General features: G+C 38.3%; 2 protein-coding genes across 6 annotated transcripts; one reads left to right on the top strand and one right to left on the bottom strand.

The window, feature by feature from the left end:
• The first annotated feature begins 515 nt into the window (after positions 1–515).
• On the top strand, positions 516–3,133 carry LOC103847732 (glutamic acid-rich protein). 5 transcript variants are annotated; one of them, XM_033282047.1, is made up of 10 exons: positions 522–831; positions 1,003–1,108; positions 1,209–1,303; positions 1,346–1,450; positions 1,528–1,633; positions 1,714–1,965; positions 2,057–2,139; positions 2,234–2,358; positions 2,580–2,828; positions 2,907–3,133. In XM_033282047.1, the coding sequence occupies exons 1-10, from the start codon at positions 668–670 to the stop codon at positions 2,933–2,935; spliced, it is 1,314 nt and encodes a 437-aa protein (XP_033137938.1). In that variant the 5' UTR covers positions 522–667; the 3' UTR covers positions 2,936–3,133. The 5 variants fall into 5 exon arrangements, with proteins under 5 accessions (XP_009123065.1, XP_033137938.1, XP_009123064.1 ...); XM_033282048.1 differs by having other exon boundaries at positions 574–831; positions 1,003–1,133; positions 1,167–1,303; XM_009124817.3 differs by having other exon boundaries at positions 516–831; positions 1,209–1,450; positions 2,060–2,139.
• Positions 3,134–3,219: 86 nt separating this feature from the next.
• On the bottom strand, positions 3,220–4,627 carry LOC103847733 (gamma-glutamylcyclotransferase 2-3). The gene is made up of 8 exons (XM_009124819.3): positions 4,399–4,627; positions 4,250–4,326; positions 4,117–4,170; positions 3,986–4,042; positions 3,872–3,912; positions 3,710–3,781; positions 3,542–3,621; positions 3,220–3,453 (listed from the first exon to the last, which is right to left on the bottom strand). The coding sequence occupies exons 1-8, from the start codon at positions 4,505–4,507 to the stop codon at positions 3,365–3,367; spliced, it is 579 nt and encodes a 192-aa protein (XP_009123067.1). The 5' UTR covers positions 4,508–4,627; the 3' UTR covers positions 3,220–3,364.
• Positions 4,628–18,299: the final 13,672 nt, after the last annotated feature.

Here is an 18,299-nt window from a genome sequence, read left to right as displayed (position 1 = left end):
TCTTCTGTCTATTCCCGGACGATGGTGTTTTACGGATGAATCATGGAAGGAGGGTGATATTTTCTCGGGTCAGGGTTAGTTCAGTACTTTAGAAGGATTTGAGGGACTAATGGGAGCAAGGAATGTACGGGCTACTCTAACTCCCTTGCATGCAGAGATGGAGGCTCTATTATGGGCTATGGAATGTATGAGAAACTTACGATAATTTCAGGTTATGTTTGCAACGGATTGTTCTCAATTGGTGAAGATGGTTTCGGAACCAGAAGAATGGCCAGATTTGCAAGTTATTTAGAAGATATTAAGAGTCTGAAAGAGAGTTTCACAAGATCAGAGATAATTCATGTTCCAAGAACGCAAAATACAAAGGCGGACAACCTAGCACGCAGTATCAGGACATAAACGTCTTTTATCGTTCATATGGATCAACATCTCCCAGTGTGGTTTACAGGGTCAATATGAGTCTGTAATGTTATTGACAAAAAAAAAAATAAAAAATCTCAATTCCTTTATTTTAAAAAGAAAAAATTGAATAGGTTCCATTGATGATAAAAAAAAAAAGTCTTTGAGATAGCTACAAAAATCTTGCCGTTTTATTTGACTCGCCTAGATTTTAGGTTTTTTACACAAGGAGAACATTTCTGTTTACCTACACACTACGCAGCGAGAAATGTCCGGCGAATCGGCGGTTACGGCTATGGAGACAACGGAGAGGGCGACGGCGAACCAAAGTTCCTTTAAAAATAACTCGAATAACGGCGATACAACAGATATGGAGCTCCAGATTCTTGCAGCTATGCGATCCCGCGTAACCTACCTCAGAAACAAAGCAGAGTACACATCTTCTTCTCTCTGTCTCTTCTATTACCCTGTTTCGTGAGTAGGATTCGCTCTTCTCTCGGCATTGGCAATTTCAATCTCTGGGGTTGATATTAGGGTTCTTCCGAATTCACTATTCGTGCTATAAATTAACTGTCTTCAAACGATTGTCGTTTAATTTTGCAGCTCGGTGACCTTCGCGAGTGTGCGGAGGCTTCTGGAGGAAGACATGGGATTGGAGAAATATGCGTTGGATGCGCATAAGAGCTTTGTCAAAGACAATTTGGTTAAGGTATCCTTTCCCTTTGTCTATACTGTTTTCACTCTTCGCTGAACCATTTTATTACTTCTTTTGCCATCTGAGCGCACATATGTTTCTTTCTTTATGGCAGTGCTTAGAGGATCCTGGTGATGCTGATGGCGCTTCAGAAAACCCTCAGGAAACTGAGAAGAAAGATGATTTGACTCCAGTCAAAGAAGAAGCAGTTGCTTTGGAAGAGCAAGAGCAAGAGCAAGAGGTGAAGAACGATGTAAGGGAAGAAACTGTTGGTGATGAGGGGAATAGAGAAGCCCTGATGAGTGATATAAAGAGAGCCCTTCACAAAAGAGCGTCTTATATTAAGGCTAATTCAGAGTAGGTTCTCGTCTTTCATGGCTTTTTGAAATTGAAATTCCTTTTCTGTTTGGTAATGGCTTTATTTATTATTTCAGGGAAATTACAATGGCTTCACTTCGTCGACTTTTGGAGGAAGATCTTAAACTAAAGAAAGATTCTCTTGTTCCCTTCAAGAAGTTCATCAACAAAGAACTAGATGCTGTGAGTAGGCTAAATTGACTATGTTACGTCTTGAGTTATAGCTCAGAGGCAGTCTTTTGATAGTTTTATTGGCTAATTAGGTGCTACAAATTCCTGACCCTCCTAAGAAAAAGGTCAAGAGCACAGCATCTAAGAAGGTTGGCAGTGAAGATGATTCTGATTCAGATTCTGGGGAAGTGGCTGTGAAGAAGACTCTGACCCAGAAAAGAAAACGAAAAATTGATAGTGGCAAACCGGTGGCTGGGAAAAAGAAAGCAAAACATACGGAAGCAGATTCAGAGAACGATAGTGATGCAGGAGATAGTGAAATGAAGGCAGAAAAACCGTTGAAGGTATAACGTATTGGTTGTGAATCTTATATGCAGTCCCACTAAATACCTTGTTCAGTTTTACCCATGTGGTTTCTGCTTTTGTATTATTCAGCAGCAGGGAAAGGAGACTGCAATAACTGTGTATGGAAAGCGTGTCGACCATCTCAAATCGGTCATCAAATCTTGTGGGATGAGGTTCTTAATCAAACTTAGTAGATCTCTGAAAAAGCTCTATGTTTGTTCATCATACTCCTGATTTTTGTTATTGTTATTGTTCTTTTCTTGGCAGTATTCCTCCTGTCATATACAGGAAAGTCAAGCAGGCTCCTGAAGAGAAACGTGAGGCTACTTTAATAGAAGAACTTGAGCAGATACTCGCCAAAGAAGGGCTGTCTTCAGATCCTTCAGAGAAAGGTAGTGTTATGCTGAGAATGATCTCTTTTGCTTTGAAGGAAACTTATATTTGTTCGTTTTATCAATGAGTTCAATAGTTGTTTGCAACAAATCTGTATCTAACTTGCGATGATCATAACGCCTTATAAGCATGCTGGTCTTTGTAGTATGTGGGAAGCTTAGATGCGTATAGATATTGTGTAAATATATTATGAATAAACTATCTGGCTTTAATTTGACAGAGATCAAAGAAGTGAAGAAAAAGAAAGAAAGATCAAAAGAGCTTGAGGGTATTGATACAAGCAACATTGTATCGAGTTCAAGAAGAAGATCTGCCACAAGTTTTGCACCTCCTCCAAAGCCGAAAATAACAAGTGAAAGCGAGAGTGACGAAGAAGAGTCCGAGAATGGAGAGGATAACGAAGAAGAGGAAGAGGAAGGTAATGAAGAAACGGGGGAAGGAAGCCAAAGCGAAGAAGAATCAAACAACGGTGAGAATTTCTCTCTCTCTCTCTCTCTGTGAATGACCAATGTAGCTGAAAGCTTATGGTCATTGGCTTTGTTTGCAGATGATGATGGTGGAGAGGAAAGCGAATGATTTGTATGCTTGCTAGTGTTCTACCGTAAGAAATCCATCATCCGTTAGCTAAAATCTGTCTGTATCTGCTACTGTAGTGACATTTTGTTCCTTTTTTAATTTTTCTGTAGCAAATGGATTTGAACACAAGTTGGATAAAGGAAAGACACTAGAGATTAGGATGAATATTAAGCATATCAACTAGCTAATATTATGTCATCGGTTACAGTGATTAGTATGATTCCACAAACTCTATTACATCCGACGGAATTGAATCATATTCTGAATCGCTGAATCACACTATATTTAAATCCATACCACGATGTGATCAAAATATGAATAACAATAGAGTTGATTGATAGTTAACACATCGAATATGGGATGCAATGCAGCAGCATCTCTTACCAATTCAGTTTTGTTCTTTTCGGACAAATAAAAAACACAGGGAATCTAGACATCCTTGGTGGCGGCATCCTGAGTCGCCGAAAGAATAAGCCTAACATGCGTAGCAAGATCTGTGACATGTTTATCCTTAAACCCTGGTTGATTGCAAGAACACACATGTATTTTAGAAACTAAAACCCAAAAGACATCTGAGTAAATAAATAAAAAAAAAACTATTTTTACCGAGTTGAACGAGAGCCTCTTCAAGGTTGAACAGATAGTCTCTGTTTGGCCCTGAAGGTCCTTCCGCTTTTACTATCTGTCTACATTAGTGTCAGAAACGAAGATCAAAATGCAGTCTTGTTATTCATATGACAGTGGCAAGAACCTAAATGAAAACAAACCACCTACTTGGCAATGTCTTCAAAAGGAGCTGGTCCTAAGTAGTTGTTGTTGCTCTTCTTGTCAGAAGAAGCTATATATCTGAGTAAACAAAGAAGAGACGTCTCGACATAATTATTCGTTTGTCATATTTATATGCCTCATGTGTTCCACAATATATTAGTTTCTTACACCATCACTCCTGATACAGCTGGTTCTGAGTCATTAATGTCCTGTCAAACAAGTAAGCATTGTCATCACAAATAAGTTTCCATATAATGCAGTTAAGAAGAAGTCTGGACTTACTATGAAGAAATCAAGATACTCTTTCTGGTCATATTGCTTCTCCCTCACTTCCAGATGCTGACAAGACAATTATCCTCAAAGATCACACAAACTAGAATATTAATCGAAACAGAAATGTAATAATCACTTACTAGTAAAGCGTCTTTTTTGTCTTCCTCTTTGGTTATCTTGTAAGCAACTCCCCACTGTGTGTTTTACCATTTATAACAAACGTAAAAACACTGGACTGTTCAGCAATAACGCAAAATATTAATTACGACTTACACAGATTTCTCCAGGTGCAGGCTCTAATGTCACTGTTCTTCCCGGGAATTCAGGGGTTCCTCTATGATCAGTACTACCTTAATTGATCCACATCACATTACTTTCTCGTCTATAAAGATAGATTTAATCACAGAGTAAGAGAGAGAGACCTTGGTGGAAAACACGGCGATAGTTTTTGATGAAACCAGGAAGACGATCGTCGAAAGGAAAACCCGTTTTCCAAATTAGAGATCCGTACCCAAATACCCACATCGCCATTTTTTCCAGGTGAGATAGAGAAAGAGTAAGATTCCGATTGGAGAAGACAAGTGACCCAATTACATGCTTCTCACATGTAATTAAACGACGTCACAAAAAATATGTAATTGAACTTTAACAAAGTTACAAAATCGACCCTCCTGTTTTGTGTAATATCAAAATGGGTTAATTTGTGTAATAACTAACTTTTTAATCAAAATATAATATTGATTTTGATATTATTAGCTCTCATAGCATTTGTTCCACTTTCTTTTCGTTACAGATTTTCTTTTATACAAGTTACATGTAAATAAATGAACTGAAGTAGTAAAGCGACAGAAGTAGATCGAAAGGAACCGACGCTAATAAAATCAAAGGAAACCGTAATGGCGGAAGGGCACAACAGAAGAAGAGGTGATCGTGATGATTACAAAAAAGTAGCGATCATAGATACATGGAAAGCAACGTGTTATGTGTAGGGAATCAAAGATGTAAAAGACTGATTTTATAGATATGAAAAGAAGCTGTTGATCGTAAGATCGAATACAAGAATCATAAGAGACAAACTATCTCTCCATGAACATGATGATCAAACAATTGATACCCTTCTCTCACTAGCCTAGCTCATACTTATACTACTACTCTCTCACTCTCTTCTTCACGTACGCTCCTTCCTCGTAACCGCCTAGCGTCACGTGATCTCTCCACGTCAGCAGACACCCCATGTGCTGTGTCCCCTAACAACTTTATTCCTTATTCACCTTGATAACTTATCTTCCTCCTTCACACGTCACTCCTCCCATATGTTGGGCCCTTTCAGGTATTGGCTGGGCCCTTTCTTCTCGCGTATTGGTAGAGAATGGGTGGGTGAGTAGCCTCGTACGTATCATTACCGGGCGCATTGAAACTGACCTTGTCCTCAAGGTCCAACTTAGGATACAACCTCTGCATCTGCTCCTTCTCTTCCCACGTGCAGTCAAACGATGGCAAATCCTTCCATTTGATCAGAACCTCCTGTTGTCTCGACTGAGGATGTACACGCGAATTCCAAACCGCTTCTGGCTCAGCAACCAACACCCCCTCTGAAGTAAGCTGCGGTGGCAATGCAGTGGCCGGAATCGAGTCGCCTATGGCTTTCTTGAGCTGCGAAACATGGAACGTGTGATGTATCTTAGTACCTTCAGGCAGCTTAAGGCGATAAGCCACCTGTCCCACTCGTGCTTCTACTTCGAACGGCCCATAGAAACGAGCAGCCAGCTTCTCATTGGAACGTCTGGCCAATGACTGCTGCCTATAGGGCCTGAGCTTGAGAAATACCATTTCTCCCACGCTGAATATCACCTCGCGACGATGCTCGTCGGCTTTCAACTTCATCATTTGTTGAGCCTTGTTCAAGTGAGCACGCAGGATTCTCAACATCTCATCTCTTTCTTTAAGCTGTTCCTCCAACTCAGCATTCACCGTAGAACCATTCTCGTAGCGCAACAGTACTGGGGGATCCCGTCCATAAACCGCTTTGAACGGTGTCATCTTAATGGCAGAATGAAAAGAGGAATTGTAGCTCAACTCCGCCCAAGCCAAGAATTTAGCCCACGATCTTGGCTTATCACTCGCAAAACAACGCAAGTAAGTCTCCATTCCTCGATTAGTAACCTCTGTTTGGCCATCAGATTGAGGGTGGTACGCAGTGCTTAAACATAAGCGAGTACCTGACAGCCTGAAAAGCTCCTTCCAAAACAGACTTGTGAAGACTTTGTCTCTATCCGAGACGATGGTGCGAGGAAACCCGTGTAACTTGATGATCTCCTGAATGAAGATCATAGCCACATCCGTAGCAGTGAAGGGATGCTTCAACCCAATGAAATGGCTATATTTAGTCAGCCTATCCACCACCACTAGCACTGCATTAACCCCATCCGATCGTGGAAGCCCTTCGACGAAATCCATGGAGATGTCCTCCCACACCTTTTCCAGAATTGGCAAGGGCTGCAGAAGCCCCCCTGGAGCTAGCGTGGAGTACTTCTGTCGCTGGCAGATGAGACAAGAAGCCACGTATCGTCTGATATCTGTCATCATCCCCACCCAATAGAAGACTTCACTTACTCTCTTCTGTGTTCTGGTTACTCCTCCGTGGCCTCCCACCTTGCTGTCATGGAATTCCTGCAAGATCAACCCAATCAACGGAGACTGTCTAGGCACAACCAGCTTCCCTTGTCGGAGAAGCCTCCCTTGAACCACTGAGTAATGCGGGTGAGAGTGCGGGTCCTGTCGCCACTCTCGAATCAGCTTCTGTAACTCCTGATCTTTATCCACTTCGCTACTGATCTCTTCGAGTTGGAGAGCCGTGGGTGCTGAAAGAGCATATAACTCAGCCACAGCTACCTTTCGTGAAAGAGCATCAGCGGCTTTATTGTCCAACCCCGGACGGTACTGGATCTCGAAATCGAACCCCAACAACTTAGTTAACCACCGCTGATAATCTATATTGATCTCGCGCTGCTCCAATAAGAACTTCAAACTCTTCTGATCTGTTCTAACCAAGAACTTCCTCCCAATCAAATAATGTCGCCACTTTTGAACCGCAAACACAATGGCCATCAGTTCTCGTTCATACACTGACTTCAACTTCTGTCTCTCTGTGAGGGCCTGACTGTAGTATGCAATAGGACGTTGGTTTTGCATCAAAACTGCACCAAGTCCCACTGCTGAAGCGTCAGACTCAACTACGAACAGCTCCTCGAAGTCCGGTAAAGCAAGCACGGGAACCGTAGTCATCGCTTCCTTGAGTTTTTTAAACGCCGCAGCAGCCATTTCCTCCCAACAGAACCTCTCCTTCTTCAACAAAGTGGTAAGGGGTCTCGCTAGATGACCGTAATCTTTCACGAACTTCCGATAATAGCCAGTAAGGCCGAGAAACCCCCTTAACTCCTTGATGTTTCTTGGTTCCCTCCATTCGACCATAGCTTGTATTTTCTCCGTATCAGCCGCGACTCCCTCCTCCGAAATTACGTGGCCCAAATACTCGACACTCTTACTCCCAAATTGACACTTCTTTCGGTTCGCATACAGCTTATGTTCATCCAACAGCTTCAGCACTACCTCCAAATGTTCGAGATGCTCTTGAGGACTTCGACTATAAACGAGAATGTCGTCGAAGAACACGAGCACAAACTTCCGTAGATAAGGACGGAATACATCATTCATTAATGACTGGAATGTTGCCGGTGCGTTGGACAACCCAAACGGCATCACCAAGAACTCGTAGTGGCCGTCGTGCGTTCGAAACGCTGTCTTAGGCACGTCTTCTGCCCTTACGAGGATCTGGTGGTAACCTGCGCGGAGATCCAGCTTAGAAAAGATCTTTGCGCCATGTAACTCATCTAAAAGCTGATCTATCATCGGGATCGGGTACTTGTCAGCCACCGTCACCTTATTCAGAGCCCTGTAGTCGACGCAAAACCTCCAGCTCCCGTCCTTCTTCTTTACTAGCAGCACGGGACTGGAAAACGGGCTTGAGCTCTCCTTGATGATACCAGCAGCTAACATTGCAGCGATCTGTTTCTCTATCTCCGCCTTCTGCGCCTGCGGATATCGAAAAGGTCGAACGCTGACCGGTTTAGCCCCTGGCTCTATGTTGATCGCGTGTTCCTTTCCCCTTGAAGGTGGCAGACCTTCTGGTTCGGAGAACACAGTCGCATACTTCCCCAATAATCCTTGAAACTCATCTGAAACAGCAACAGATAAGCCTATCTCGTCCTTCACCAATCCATTAAACTCCACAATCACCCCTTCTCCGTCATACTCCAGAGCTTTCCATAATGCTTTTAGAGACACGGCTGCAGAGTGAAGGCTGTGATCCCCCCTCAGCTCCACTTGTTTGCCCTCCAATTCCACCTTCATTCTTTGTAGTTTCCAATTGACTCGCATCTCTCCTAACGTGTCGAGCCACTGGATCCCCAATATCACATCTGCCACTCCCAACTCCAAAGGCAAGAAGCTCGTCGTTATCACGCACTCTTGGAGCTGTAGGCTCACATTGTTGATAACTCCTTTGCCTAAAATGGTCACCCCTCCTGCCACTGAAACTCCATACTGCCTCGACTCATCGGTCTCTAGCCCCAACTGAGAAGCCAACCTCTCGGAAATGAAGTTATGGGTTGCGCCGCTGTCGATTAAGACTACCACCTCCGTGTCTTTAATCGACCCACGAATCTTCATGGTTCGGGGTGAAGATAGTCCTACCACGGAGTTGATTGATAACTCCGCTACTTGTAGTGCCATCACATGTTCCTCGTTGGTCACCTCACTCGGCTCTTCAAAGCACTCTACTTCCGTTCCATCCTCCATTATCATCAACACCGTAAGCTCCTTGCGCGGACAGACGTGATTGCGGTGAAACCTCTCGTCACACTTAAAACACAATCCCTCCGCCTTCCTCTGAGCGATCTCTTCTGGTGTCAATTTCCTAAACGGCGGTTTCACTCTGTTGTGAGCGACGCCGGTTTTCCCCCCTCCGCTGTTCTTTGCGACCGTAGTTTGGTTAGTGGGCTTAAACTTTGCGTTATTAGGCCCACCACCATTCTTTTGGCCCACGTTGTTATTTGTTGGCCCACTCCGCACAGGATCAGCCCGAGTGCTAGACCCCTTAGCGCTCGCCGGCTCCGGCGACGCCGCTTCCTGATCGGACCACTCCTCCACCTTAAGCGCTGAACTCATCATACCTTCCAGCCCTCTCGGTTCAAACATTCTCACTCCTGCACGGATCTTAGGTTTAAATCCTCTCATGAACGCAATCTCCAGTACTGCCTCCGGAATCTCTGGAGCGTTAGTGGCCAACGAGATAAAATCTCGTTTATACTCCTTCGCGGTGCCGGTTTGACTCAGCGACAGCAACCTCTCCCCCGCCGTCTTGTCATGCTGTTTCGCGTACTGAGCGAGGATCCTTTTCTTCATCTGCGTCCAACTCCGGAATGGGTTTCTATCCCTTTCCCACCGGTACCACAGTAACGCCTCTCCGATGAAACACATCCGCACGGCCCTGAGCTTGTCATCCTCCGTAAAATCTCCGATCTCGAAGTATTGTTCAACTCTCAACACCCACGTCTCCGCGTCCTCACCATCAAACTCCGGAACCTCCAGGCGACGTAGGGCCTGGTGACGGTTGAACCAACCACCATCGATCCTTTCGTGCGACACCCCCGTTCCTGATCTCCTCTCCGAGACGTCGTGCGTCGGGGTCGCGTTGACGAGGTTGACTCCGATGGGTTTCTCTCCAACTCCAAACAACTCGGAATCACCCATCAACGCTTCCCCAGACGACGCGCCTTCACCCACTACACCCTTACCCTTCATCGCTTCCATCACCCTCCGTCTGGCTTCGTCTTCCTCGAGGAATCTTTGTTCGACTCGATCGAGGACGCCGAGCTTTCCAGACTGGTACTGCATCTGCTGCTGCATCGCGATGATGGCTTGCTCGATGAGCGCCATCCTCTCCATCCCTTGCTCTAAGGATGCGATCCGGCTTCTGTTTTGTTGTATCACCTCCGTTGCGTGTTCACCGTCTGCTTTCTTTGGCCCCATAATTCCCAGGTTTCGAGTAGTGCTCTGATACCAAGTTGTTATGTGTAGGGAATCAAAGATGTAAAAGACTGATTTTATAGATATGAAAAGAAGCTGTTGATCGTAAGATCGAATACAAGAATCATAAGAGACAAACTATCTCTCCATGAACATGATGATCAAACAATTGATACCCTTCTCTCACTAGCCTAGCTCATACTTATACTACTACTCTCTCACTCTCTTCTTCACGTACGCTCCTTCCTCGTAACCGCCTAGCGTCACGTGATCTCTCCACGTCAGCAGACACCCCATGTGCTGTGTCCCCTAACAACTTTATTCCTTATTCACCTTGATAACTTATCTTCCTCCTTTACACGTCACTCCTCCCATATGTTGGGCCCTTTCAGGTATTGGCTGGGCCCTTTCTTCTAGCGTATTGGTAGAGAATGGGTGGGTGAGTAGCCTCGTACGTATCACAACGATTCTTTGTAGCAGAGATTTCTATTTTTATATTGAAGAATACTTATAGAAGAAGAAACCAAATATAAATAGAATGAATTAGATTAAATAGAACGGAATTTACTATATGGAGAAATATATATTTTAAAGCTATATTTCTATTCTACGTTTTAAAAAAGAAAAATACGTAACAAAATAGTTCATTTGAGTCTAAATAATCATCTTCTCTAGTAACCATATGTGTCTAATAAAATATTAAACAAAATGAAAACAAAATTATAAGTAGTATATCAATAAAATACAGTGACGGACAAGCTAGCACGAGGTGCTAAAAATCAGCATGCAGCTATAGTTTATGTTGATTCGATTTCCCAAGATGGTTCTTGGATCAGGAATCTACTTAGTTTCTCTTTAGTCTTTTGTTGTAAAAAAAAAAGTAATATATGAACATAACTTTTACATTTTATAGAGTGCGCAAATGAGAATATATAAATAGAATGGAATAGGCTAAATGATATAGTATATATTAAAACCGTATCAAATGGTCTAAAAACTATTCTGTGTATGTATTTGATAAATAGTATAGACCTATATTTACTGTCATGATATTGGATTGTGACAGTGGTTACGAAGGAATCTCGATGGTGGTTTAGTAATATATACTACAAAATAGCTGATAGTGATTACGGGAGATGTGTGATATTGATTACGGAGAAGACGTAGCACTTGAAGAAGACGTAGTTAATATTAGGAAGAGCCAATAAATATAAAAACAGTAAATATTACGGTTTTGCTAGTGGCATAGTGGAGATACGGTGCTGAACTCCGACAGTGGTGACATTATTAGAGGAAGCGACGTGTAGTGGTTGTTAAGTGAAGAAGAAGATGTTTAGGTGATGATTGTTTGTGTGGTTTCTAGATTTTAGATTTTGGTTTTTGGTTTTTAGTTTTTGGTTTTTGGATTTTAGATTTTGGTTTTTGGATTTTAGATTTTGCAGTAGATTTTGGTTTTTTGAAAAACATGAATGGTGACTTTAGATTTTGGTTTTTAGTTTTTAGTTTTGGTTTTTAAAGCAATAAAATGAAAAAAAAAATATTAATAGTAAAATATTTAATCTGGACATAGTAAATATAAAATATCCTTATCAAAAACACACATAAGCTTATTTTAAAATAAATAAACAGCAAACACAAAAAATATTATTATGTTTTAAACGTAAACTTAAAATTTTAATTCTATGTGTAGAATTTAACTCTACATGCAATAATTTTGTGTAAAATTTTAGAATTAAATAATTATTGATAAATAATATTTACAAATTTAAATTAAAAATTAACAAAAATTAACAATATTTCTACAATTGCGGCAAATATAAGTCTACACATATTGTATAATACATAATAATAGTTATATTTTATGAATAAAGTAAAATTTAATTACATTTTAAAAACAATGGCAAAAAATAAAATTTATTAAAATATTTTACATTAATATTAATAGAAAATATTTTAAAACACAGAAGTAATTAAAGTGTGACAAAATATTATGCTTTAGTTAACAAATTTAATTAATGACATTTTTGTAAAATACAACTTTAATTAATTTTATATAAAATGTATGGTACAAAATATTGATTAAAACATTAATAAATTAACTTATCTTTATAAAATTTTAATTGTTTCTATAAGTAGTGAAGATATAACTCCAATTGCTTAAAAAAGTGATGTTGTTTTACGTTTATTTTGTGGGCTTTGCAGAATGATAAGTGTATGTCTTAATACTACAATTTTATCTAACATTAATAATATTTAAACAAAAAATACTTTTATGGTTTTTGCTCGTGAGAAACCAAGAAAAAAAAGATTTTGGTTTCTAGTAGAAAAAAAGTAAAATAAATCAGAAACTAGTTTCCCTAGAAAATAGGAAAACTACTTTGTCAAAATCATGATTGGTTAAAAAATAGATTCTAGAAAATCAAAAACCAAAAACTACTTTAAAAACTACAAACAATCTCTTTTACCAAAAAATAATATAGTATATATTGTAATAATAAGGATGTATTTTACCAAAAAATAAATAAATAATAAGGATGTACTTTATTTTTCGGTTAGACAGTTAATTATATGTTTTTTTGTTACCTGATCCAATTTCCCTATCAGAATTTAGACATTGTATTCTTGGATAGATTGATTTGACCTTTGCAAATAACATTCTTTTGCTCTTAGGCGTAAAAAAAGACCCTTTCATTCTGTTTTGATCAAAATCTAAACACTGAATTAGCATCTACATTCCTAAGTTTCTCAACTAAGTTTTAAACTAATTAATATTAATAATTTTATGTAATTAAAATATTTGATTTAATTTAAATGGTTTGGAAAAACCTAACGTAAACCACTTAGGGCCTGACTGGTTTAAACGCAGCGGTTGCGGTTGTGGTTGTGGGAGTTTGTGGATGCGGGCGGTTGCGGTTTCTAGCGGTTTTAAGAGATTTGTACGACTGGTACTGCGGTTAAAAATTGGTGCGTTTGCGGGTGACTTATGACTGGTTAACTACCAAATGCGGTAACAGTCAAATAATAAATTAACAATATTTACATTTAATATAATTATAAAAATATCAAAAAACTCAGAAAATTATAATACATATAAAATTTATATTTAGAAAGTTATAATTTTAATTTTTAAAAATTTATTGAAATTGTTTTTATTATAAAATTTTATAATATTAATTAAAATATAATAGATATATTTTAATATTTTCATAATTTCAATTTTAAAATTTTTATTAAATATTTTTACTTTTGTATATATATTGTTTTAAAAAAAGAAAAAAATTTTACCCTCCCGCAACCGCCCGCAACCGCAAACGCTAGCTGGAGCCAGCTTTTGAATTTATGAGATTCGGAGCGGTTTGAAACGGTTTAGAGCGATTTGAGTGATTGTTGCAAACCGCCGACAACCGCTACCAACCGCAAAAGCTGCGTTTGCGGGTGGTAGCGGGAAAACCAATCGCCCCCTTAGAAATAGAGTTTTATGGGTATCTTTAGTCTCCATAAGAATTTGGATATAATATCAAAACAGTTTATTTTATATTTAAATTATAAATTTAAAATTAATCATAAAAAGTAAAAATACATAATATAAAGATTTTATTTTCATTTTTACGAGAATTCTTTCTCTTTTTTCTTTTTATAATGTTGAAATATTTGTCAATACATTTTTTATGTTGACGTTCTGAAAACATCTCTAAGAACATTTTTATAATTTTAAATATAAGATTTTATCTAGTTCAAAAGCAACATCAAAACATTACAACTTCAAATTTTAAGCTTTTGAAAAGTATAACTTTACATACATAGTTTTATTATTCAAATCTTTATATTTAAGGTTCCGTCCCTACAATTATGAATCTTTCAAATAATCATGTTAACTTTTATGTTTATCATTTAAATTATTATAATTATGTCTCATAAATATTTTTACAAATAAAATACTGGATTCAATAAATAAGCCATTGTACATTGTGTTGGAGTTCGAATCCACCAAAAAGAGGCTTTCATTGGGTGAAATAAAAGAAAATGTTATTATTAAGAGATAAGGGTGGTCTTGGATTTCGTATGATCATGAGTTTAATCTGGTTTTCCTGGCAAAGCAACTTTGGAGACAAGTTCAGTTTCCTGATTCTCTGATGTTTCGAGTAATACTTTGCAAGTACTAAAGGCTTAGCTCGCCTTTGCGATTTTTCTTACATATAATCCCTCTTATGTGTTGACAAGTCTTTCAGCTGAAATATCATTGTTGGCTTTGGAGATTTACAATAAGATTCATTCAAGTTATGAAATTAAATCATGGTAGGTTCGTTGGATTCCGGTTACATGCGAGGCCAGTCAAGCCAAATGTCATGTAGTTCACCAAAAAATGACATTGATTGATTTTATTATAGGGGAGATAAGGGAGTGGAATGTGTAAATACTTGAAAATTTTGTTATTGCGGGTGACATACCTCTTATTCGGAGCTTGGCCATAAACCAAGCCATACATTGAGATAGCTTATGTTGGAGCTTTACGAATAGTGGCCAGTATAATGTTAAGTCGGATATTGGGTAACTAGAATTATCCTAGAGCGTATAGGTGAAATCATATACTTTGAGCCTTGTAATACTAATCTTCAAGCTTTTGCTTGGAAATTAATGCTCCCAGAAGATTTGTCATCTTATATGGCAAATTGTATTCGGACATGTAACGGTAACAAGAAATTTGATATGTTGTCATATGCGATGTGACAATCATTGTCTTAGATGTGGAGAGCTTAATGAATTTGTTATTTATGATATTTTTGAATGCCCGCCAGCTTTACAAACATGAAATTTATTGTCTACACCATCTAGTCTAGACATCTTCCCAGTTAAGATTGTCTATACTAATCAAAATTACTACTTCCAGCGAAAAAATGGTATTGCCGATTTTGAAGTGGATAGATCATTATCTATGGATAATTTGGTATATTTAAAAAGCTAAGAATGATAAGATATTCAGAAAATATACGTGAAACTTTTATAGCTGATTAGACATGCGAAAGCAGAATATCAAGATTGGTATAAGGCACATGCAACAGCCACTAGAGAGGAGCAATCACCAATTCGAATTGTATGGTGAATGTGTAATGACCGTGATCCGGGTTTCTTTTCTAAACCGGTTTGATTTTCCTTAAATTATAATTCTTATCTAAACCAAAGCTAATCATTTTAATTCCTAAACCTAACCGTGTGTATTTTTATTTATATATACACATGCTTTCATAAAAATCCAGCCACCTTATTATTTTAATAACCTCGTGAGAGAGTCAAGCCGTCAAGCATCTCACACCATCTTCATCACCTTGTTTGTTGTGTCCCTTCCTTCCATGTCTCTTGCTCATCACATGTGTTTCATCTCTTCTTCACATATGTGTCCGAGAAGACAAGACGAGACGTGCTGCGAGATCAATCACCACTGGCCACCACCGTGAGGTATCTCACCTCATTCCTCCGGAGCAGTCATTTATCATCACCACCAGTCATCGCTCTCCTCCATCGCTAGTCACCTACCACAGAAGATTGCAGCCATGTCGCCGGAACCGGGGTATATCAGCGTGAGCTCGTGGTCTTAGGAGATAAGACGTGTTGTTTGGAGATCCATGGTTTCATCCTCGTGATACGTACGAGATTGGTGATGTAGAGAACGTGATCAAATACGAGAAGATTGAGGTCCATGGCGAAACCCTAATTTCTTGGAGATCAAGCTATCCCGATTGTTTTCCGATCCGTTTTCGACTCTCCGGTATTGACTAAGGTGATGCTTACTCCGTTTAATCCCGAGCTAATCTAGTACTACTATTATGGAAAATTTAGTTTCGAAACATGATTCGTCTCTGTGAGTCGAGTCTGATTGAGAGTCTTTTTTGTTTATTATTATTATTGATTGTTAAACCGGAAATATGACAATAGAGGATTCAACTGATGATTGAAATGAGTGATGTTAAAAATGATATATATATATATATGTATAAATATATAAGTCCGTTTGTATAGATTGCGGGTGTACAAAGACGTTTGTGTAAGCCGCCGACGAGCAGTGTGATTGCGGGTGCACAAAGACGTTTGTGTAATCCGCCGATGAGCAGTGTGATTGCGGGTGCATAAAGACGTTTGTATAAGCCGCCGACGAGCAGTGAGATTGTGGGGGCACAAAGACGTTCGTATCAGTCGCCGACGCACAGATTGTGGATGTGCAGAGATGGACTACTGTACGCCTGGTGATATACATATATCCTTATGAGGAAATGCGGGGTGCATAGAGTAGCTTGTACTATCAGCGCATTGTTTGTATTGTGCTTTAGGCATATGTTTGTTCTGTGAGGTGTACCAGGCACCATGGTTGTTTCATGCTACAGTTAGGCCTACATAGTCTTAGTGCTATGTACTGAGTCAATGGTTTACGGTTTAGCATTCCATATCACTGAGTGACTCCTCCCATGTTGCTCACCCCTCTTCTTTCCATTGCAGGTGAGCTTGCCGAGTAGTTGGATATCTGGACGGTTTGGTGTTTTGGAGATTGCATATTTTATTTCAGTTTTACATTCGATTTAGTTGACATATTTTTATAATTAAATTTAGGGATGTATTTCTTTTGCATTTATTTTATTAAATATTTTGGTATCTTATTCGTTTTTGAATAAAACGGTTTAATTCGATATTTTATCGGTAATAACATGCCGTTCTTGAGAGAGGAAGAGACGAGTGTTCCAATTTGGTATCAAAGCGGGGTTCCGTCCCGGCTCCGACTTGGAATGGCGATTTATGGGACACAGATTTCAGAAATTTTTAATGTTTCGGGATTGGGTGTTTTTGAGAAAAAAGTGACATCTTTCTGTCCACTACCACTCGGTTAGTTGTTATCATTTCGAACTCTAATATTTTTGCAGGAGAAGACCAACTTTCAATTCCTTTCCATTATTTGATTTATCTTATGTTCTTTTTCCTTCGTAGTTGCTAAAGTTCCTTTCTAGTTCTTTTTAGAATTCGGGACAAATAAGTGGGGAAGAATTGTAACGACCGTGACCCGGGTTTCTTTTCTAAACCGGTTTGATTTTCCTTTAATTATAATTTTTATCTAAACCAAAGCTAACCATTTTAATTCCTAAACCTAACCGTGTGTATTTGTATTTATATATATACATGCTTTCATAAAAATCCAGCCACCTTATTATTTTAACTAGATTATGACCCGCCCTTTAAAAGGGCGGGCATATTTTTTTATTTAAAATTACATAATGTATCAATTTTTTTATTTGAGATTTTGTATGTATATTCTTATCTCACAACATTATTTTATATTTCTTATGTATTTTATAAGAATTAAATTTGTTGAATTTATGAGACATAAGATTTACTTTGTATATTTTAGAATAAATCAATAATATATATTTGCAGGGGTTTTAATAGTTTTACCAATTTTTTTGAATTCTATCTAGACCCGCGGTCGAACCGATAAATTTGGTGACCCGCATATAGTATGGTTCAGATTTAGTTAAAATTTGATATTTAAAAATCAGATATATCCGTAAAAATCATAAAGTCTGTTACTAACTCGCAATTCGACACTGGTTGACCGGATAAAAATCCATATAAATCTGAATATATTTGTTTTAAAATGATTCAACTTTTGATATATTTTTAATGGTACATAATTAATTTGAATAAACTATATGATTTGTGATTCTTTAAATTTTGATAATGCTTTTACTATATCGTTTAATTTTAATGAAGAAAATGGTGATCAAAACTAAAAAGTATATATTGTTTTTTTCTTGGCAAAATTATTATATATATTTTCTCATTTTAACTGTATCCATTTATAATTCTGATCTTTGTTTTGTTTTTAAACATATTTATGGTTTAGCTTCATGCCCCCATCATTTTTTTGTTTACTTATGTAAGTTCATTACCCTTTTTTAGTAAATCAAATATAAATAGCACATTTTTATTATGTTTTTATTGGGGCCTCGAGATTGTTTTTAACAATTGTAACTGATAAAATGTAGTATTTATATTTATTAGTAAAAGAAAGAATGATTAGTGGCTTCCTATTATTATGGAACTGAAATGGTGGTCACAAAATATATAGAATAAAATGTATTTTCTTATGTAATTAGATTTTAAGTTGGACTAAACATATATCAATAAGACATGTTCCTAATTTAATAGTATTGATAACACGCCGTCAAGCATCTCACACCATCTTCATCACCTT

The sequence above is a fragment of the Brassica rapa genome, chromosome A10 (assembly GCF_000309985.2).
Source record: "Brassica rapa cultivar Chiifu-401-42 chromosome A10, CAAS_Brap_v3.01, whole genome shotgun sequence".
In the NCBI taxonomy this organism is placed as follows: domain Eukaryota; kingdom Viridiplantae; phylum Streptophyta; class Magnoliopsida; order Brassicales; family Brassicaceae; genus Brassica; species Brassica rapa.
The sequence above is the reverse complement of the archived record's forward strand: the minus strand, read 5'-3'. Positions and strand labels throughout refer to the sequence as shown.

Coding starts and splice junctions, on each gene's coding strand:
- LOC103847732 (XM_009124816.3), top strand. CDS start 668: ATGTCCGGCGAATCGGCGGTTACGGCTATGGAGACAACGGAGAGGGCG. Junction 832..1,002: donor TACCTCAGAAACAAAGCAGA/GTACACATCTTC, acceptor TTAATTTTGCAG/CTCGGTGACCTTCGCGAGTG. Junction 1,634..1,713: donor TCAACAAAGAACTAGATGCT/GTGAGTAGGCTA, acceptor TTGGCTAATTAG/GTGCTACAAATTCCTGACCC.
- LOC103847733 (XM_009124819.3), bottom strand. CDS start 4,507: ATGGCGATGTGGGTATTTGGGTACGGATCTCTAATTTGGAAAACGGGT. Junction 4,171..4,249: donor CTGCACCTGGAGAAATCTGT/GTAAGTCGTAAT, acceptor TAAAACACACAG/TGGGGAGTTGCTTACAAGAT. Junction 3,622..3,709: donor CCTTTTGAAGACATTGCCAA/GTAGGTGGTTTG, acceptor ACACTAATGTAG/ACAGATAGTAAAAGCGGAAG.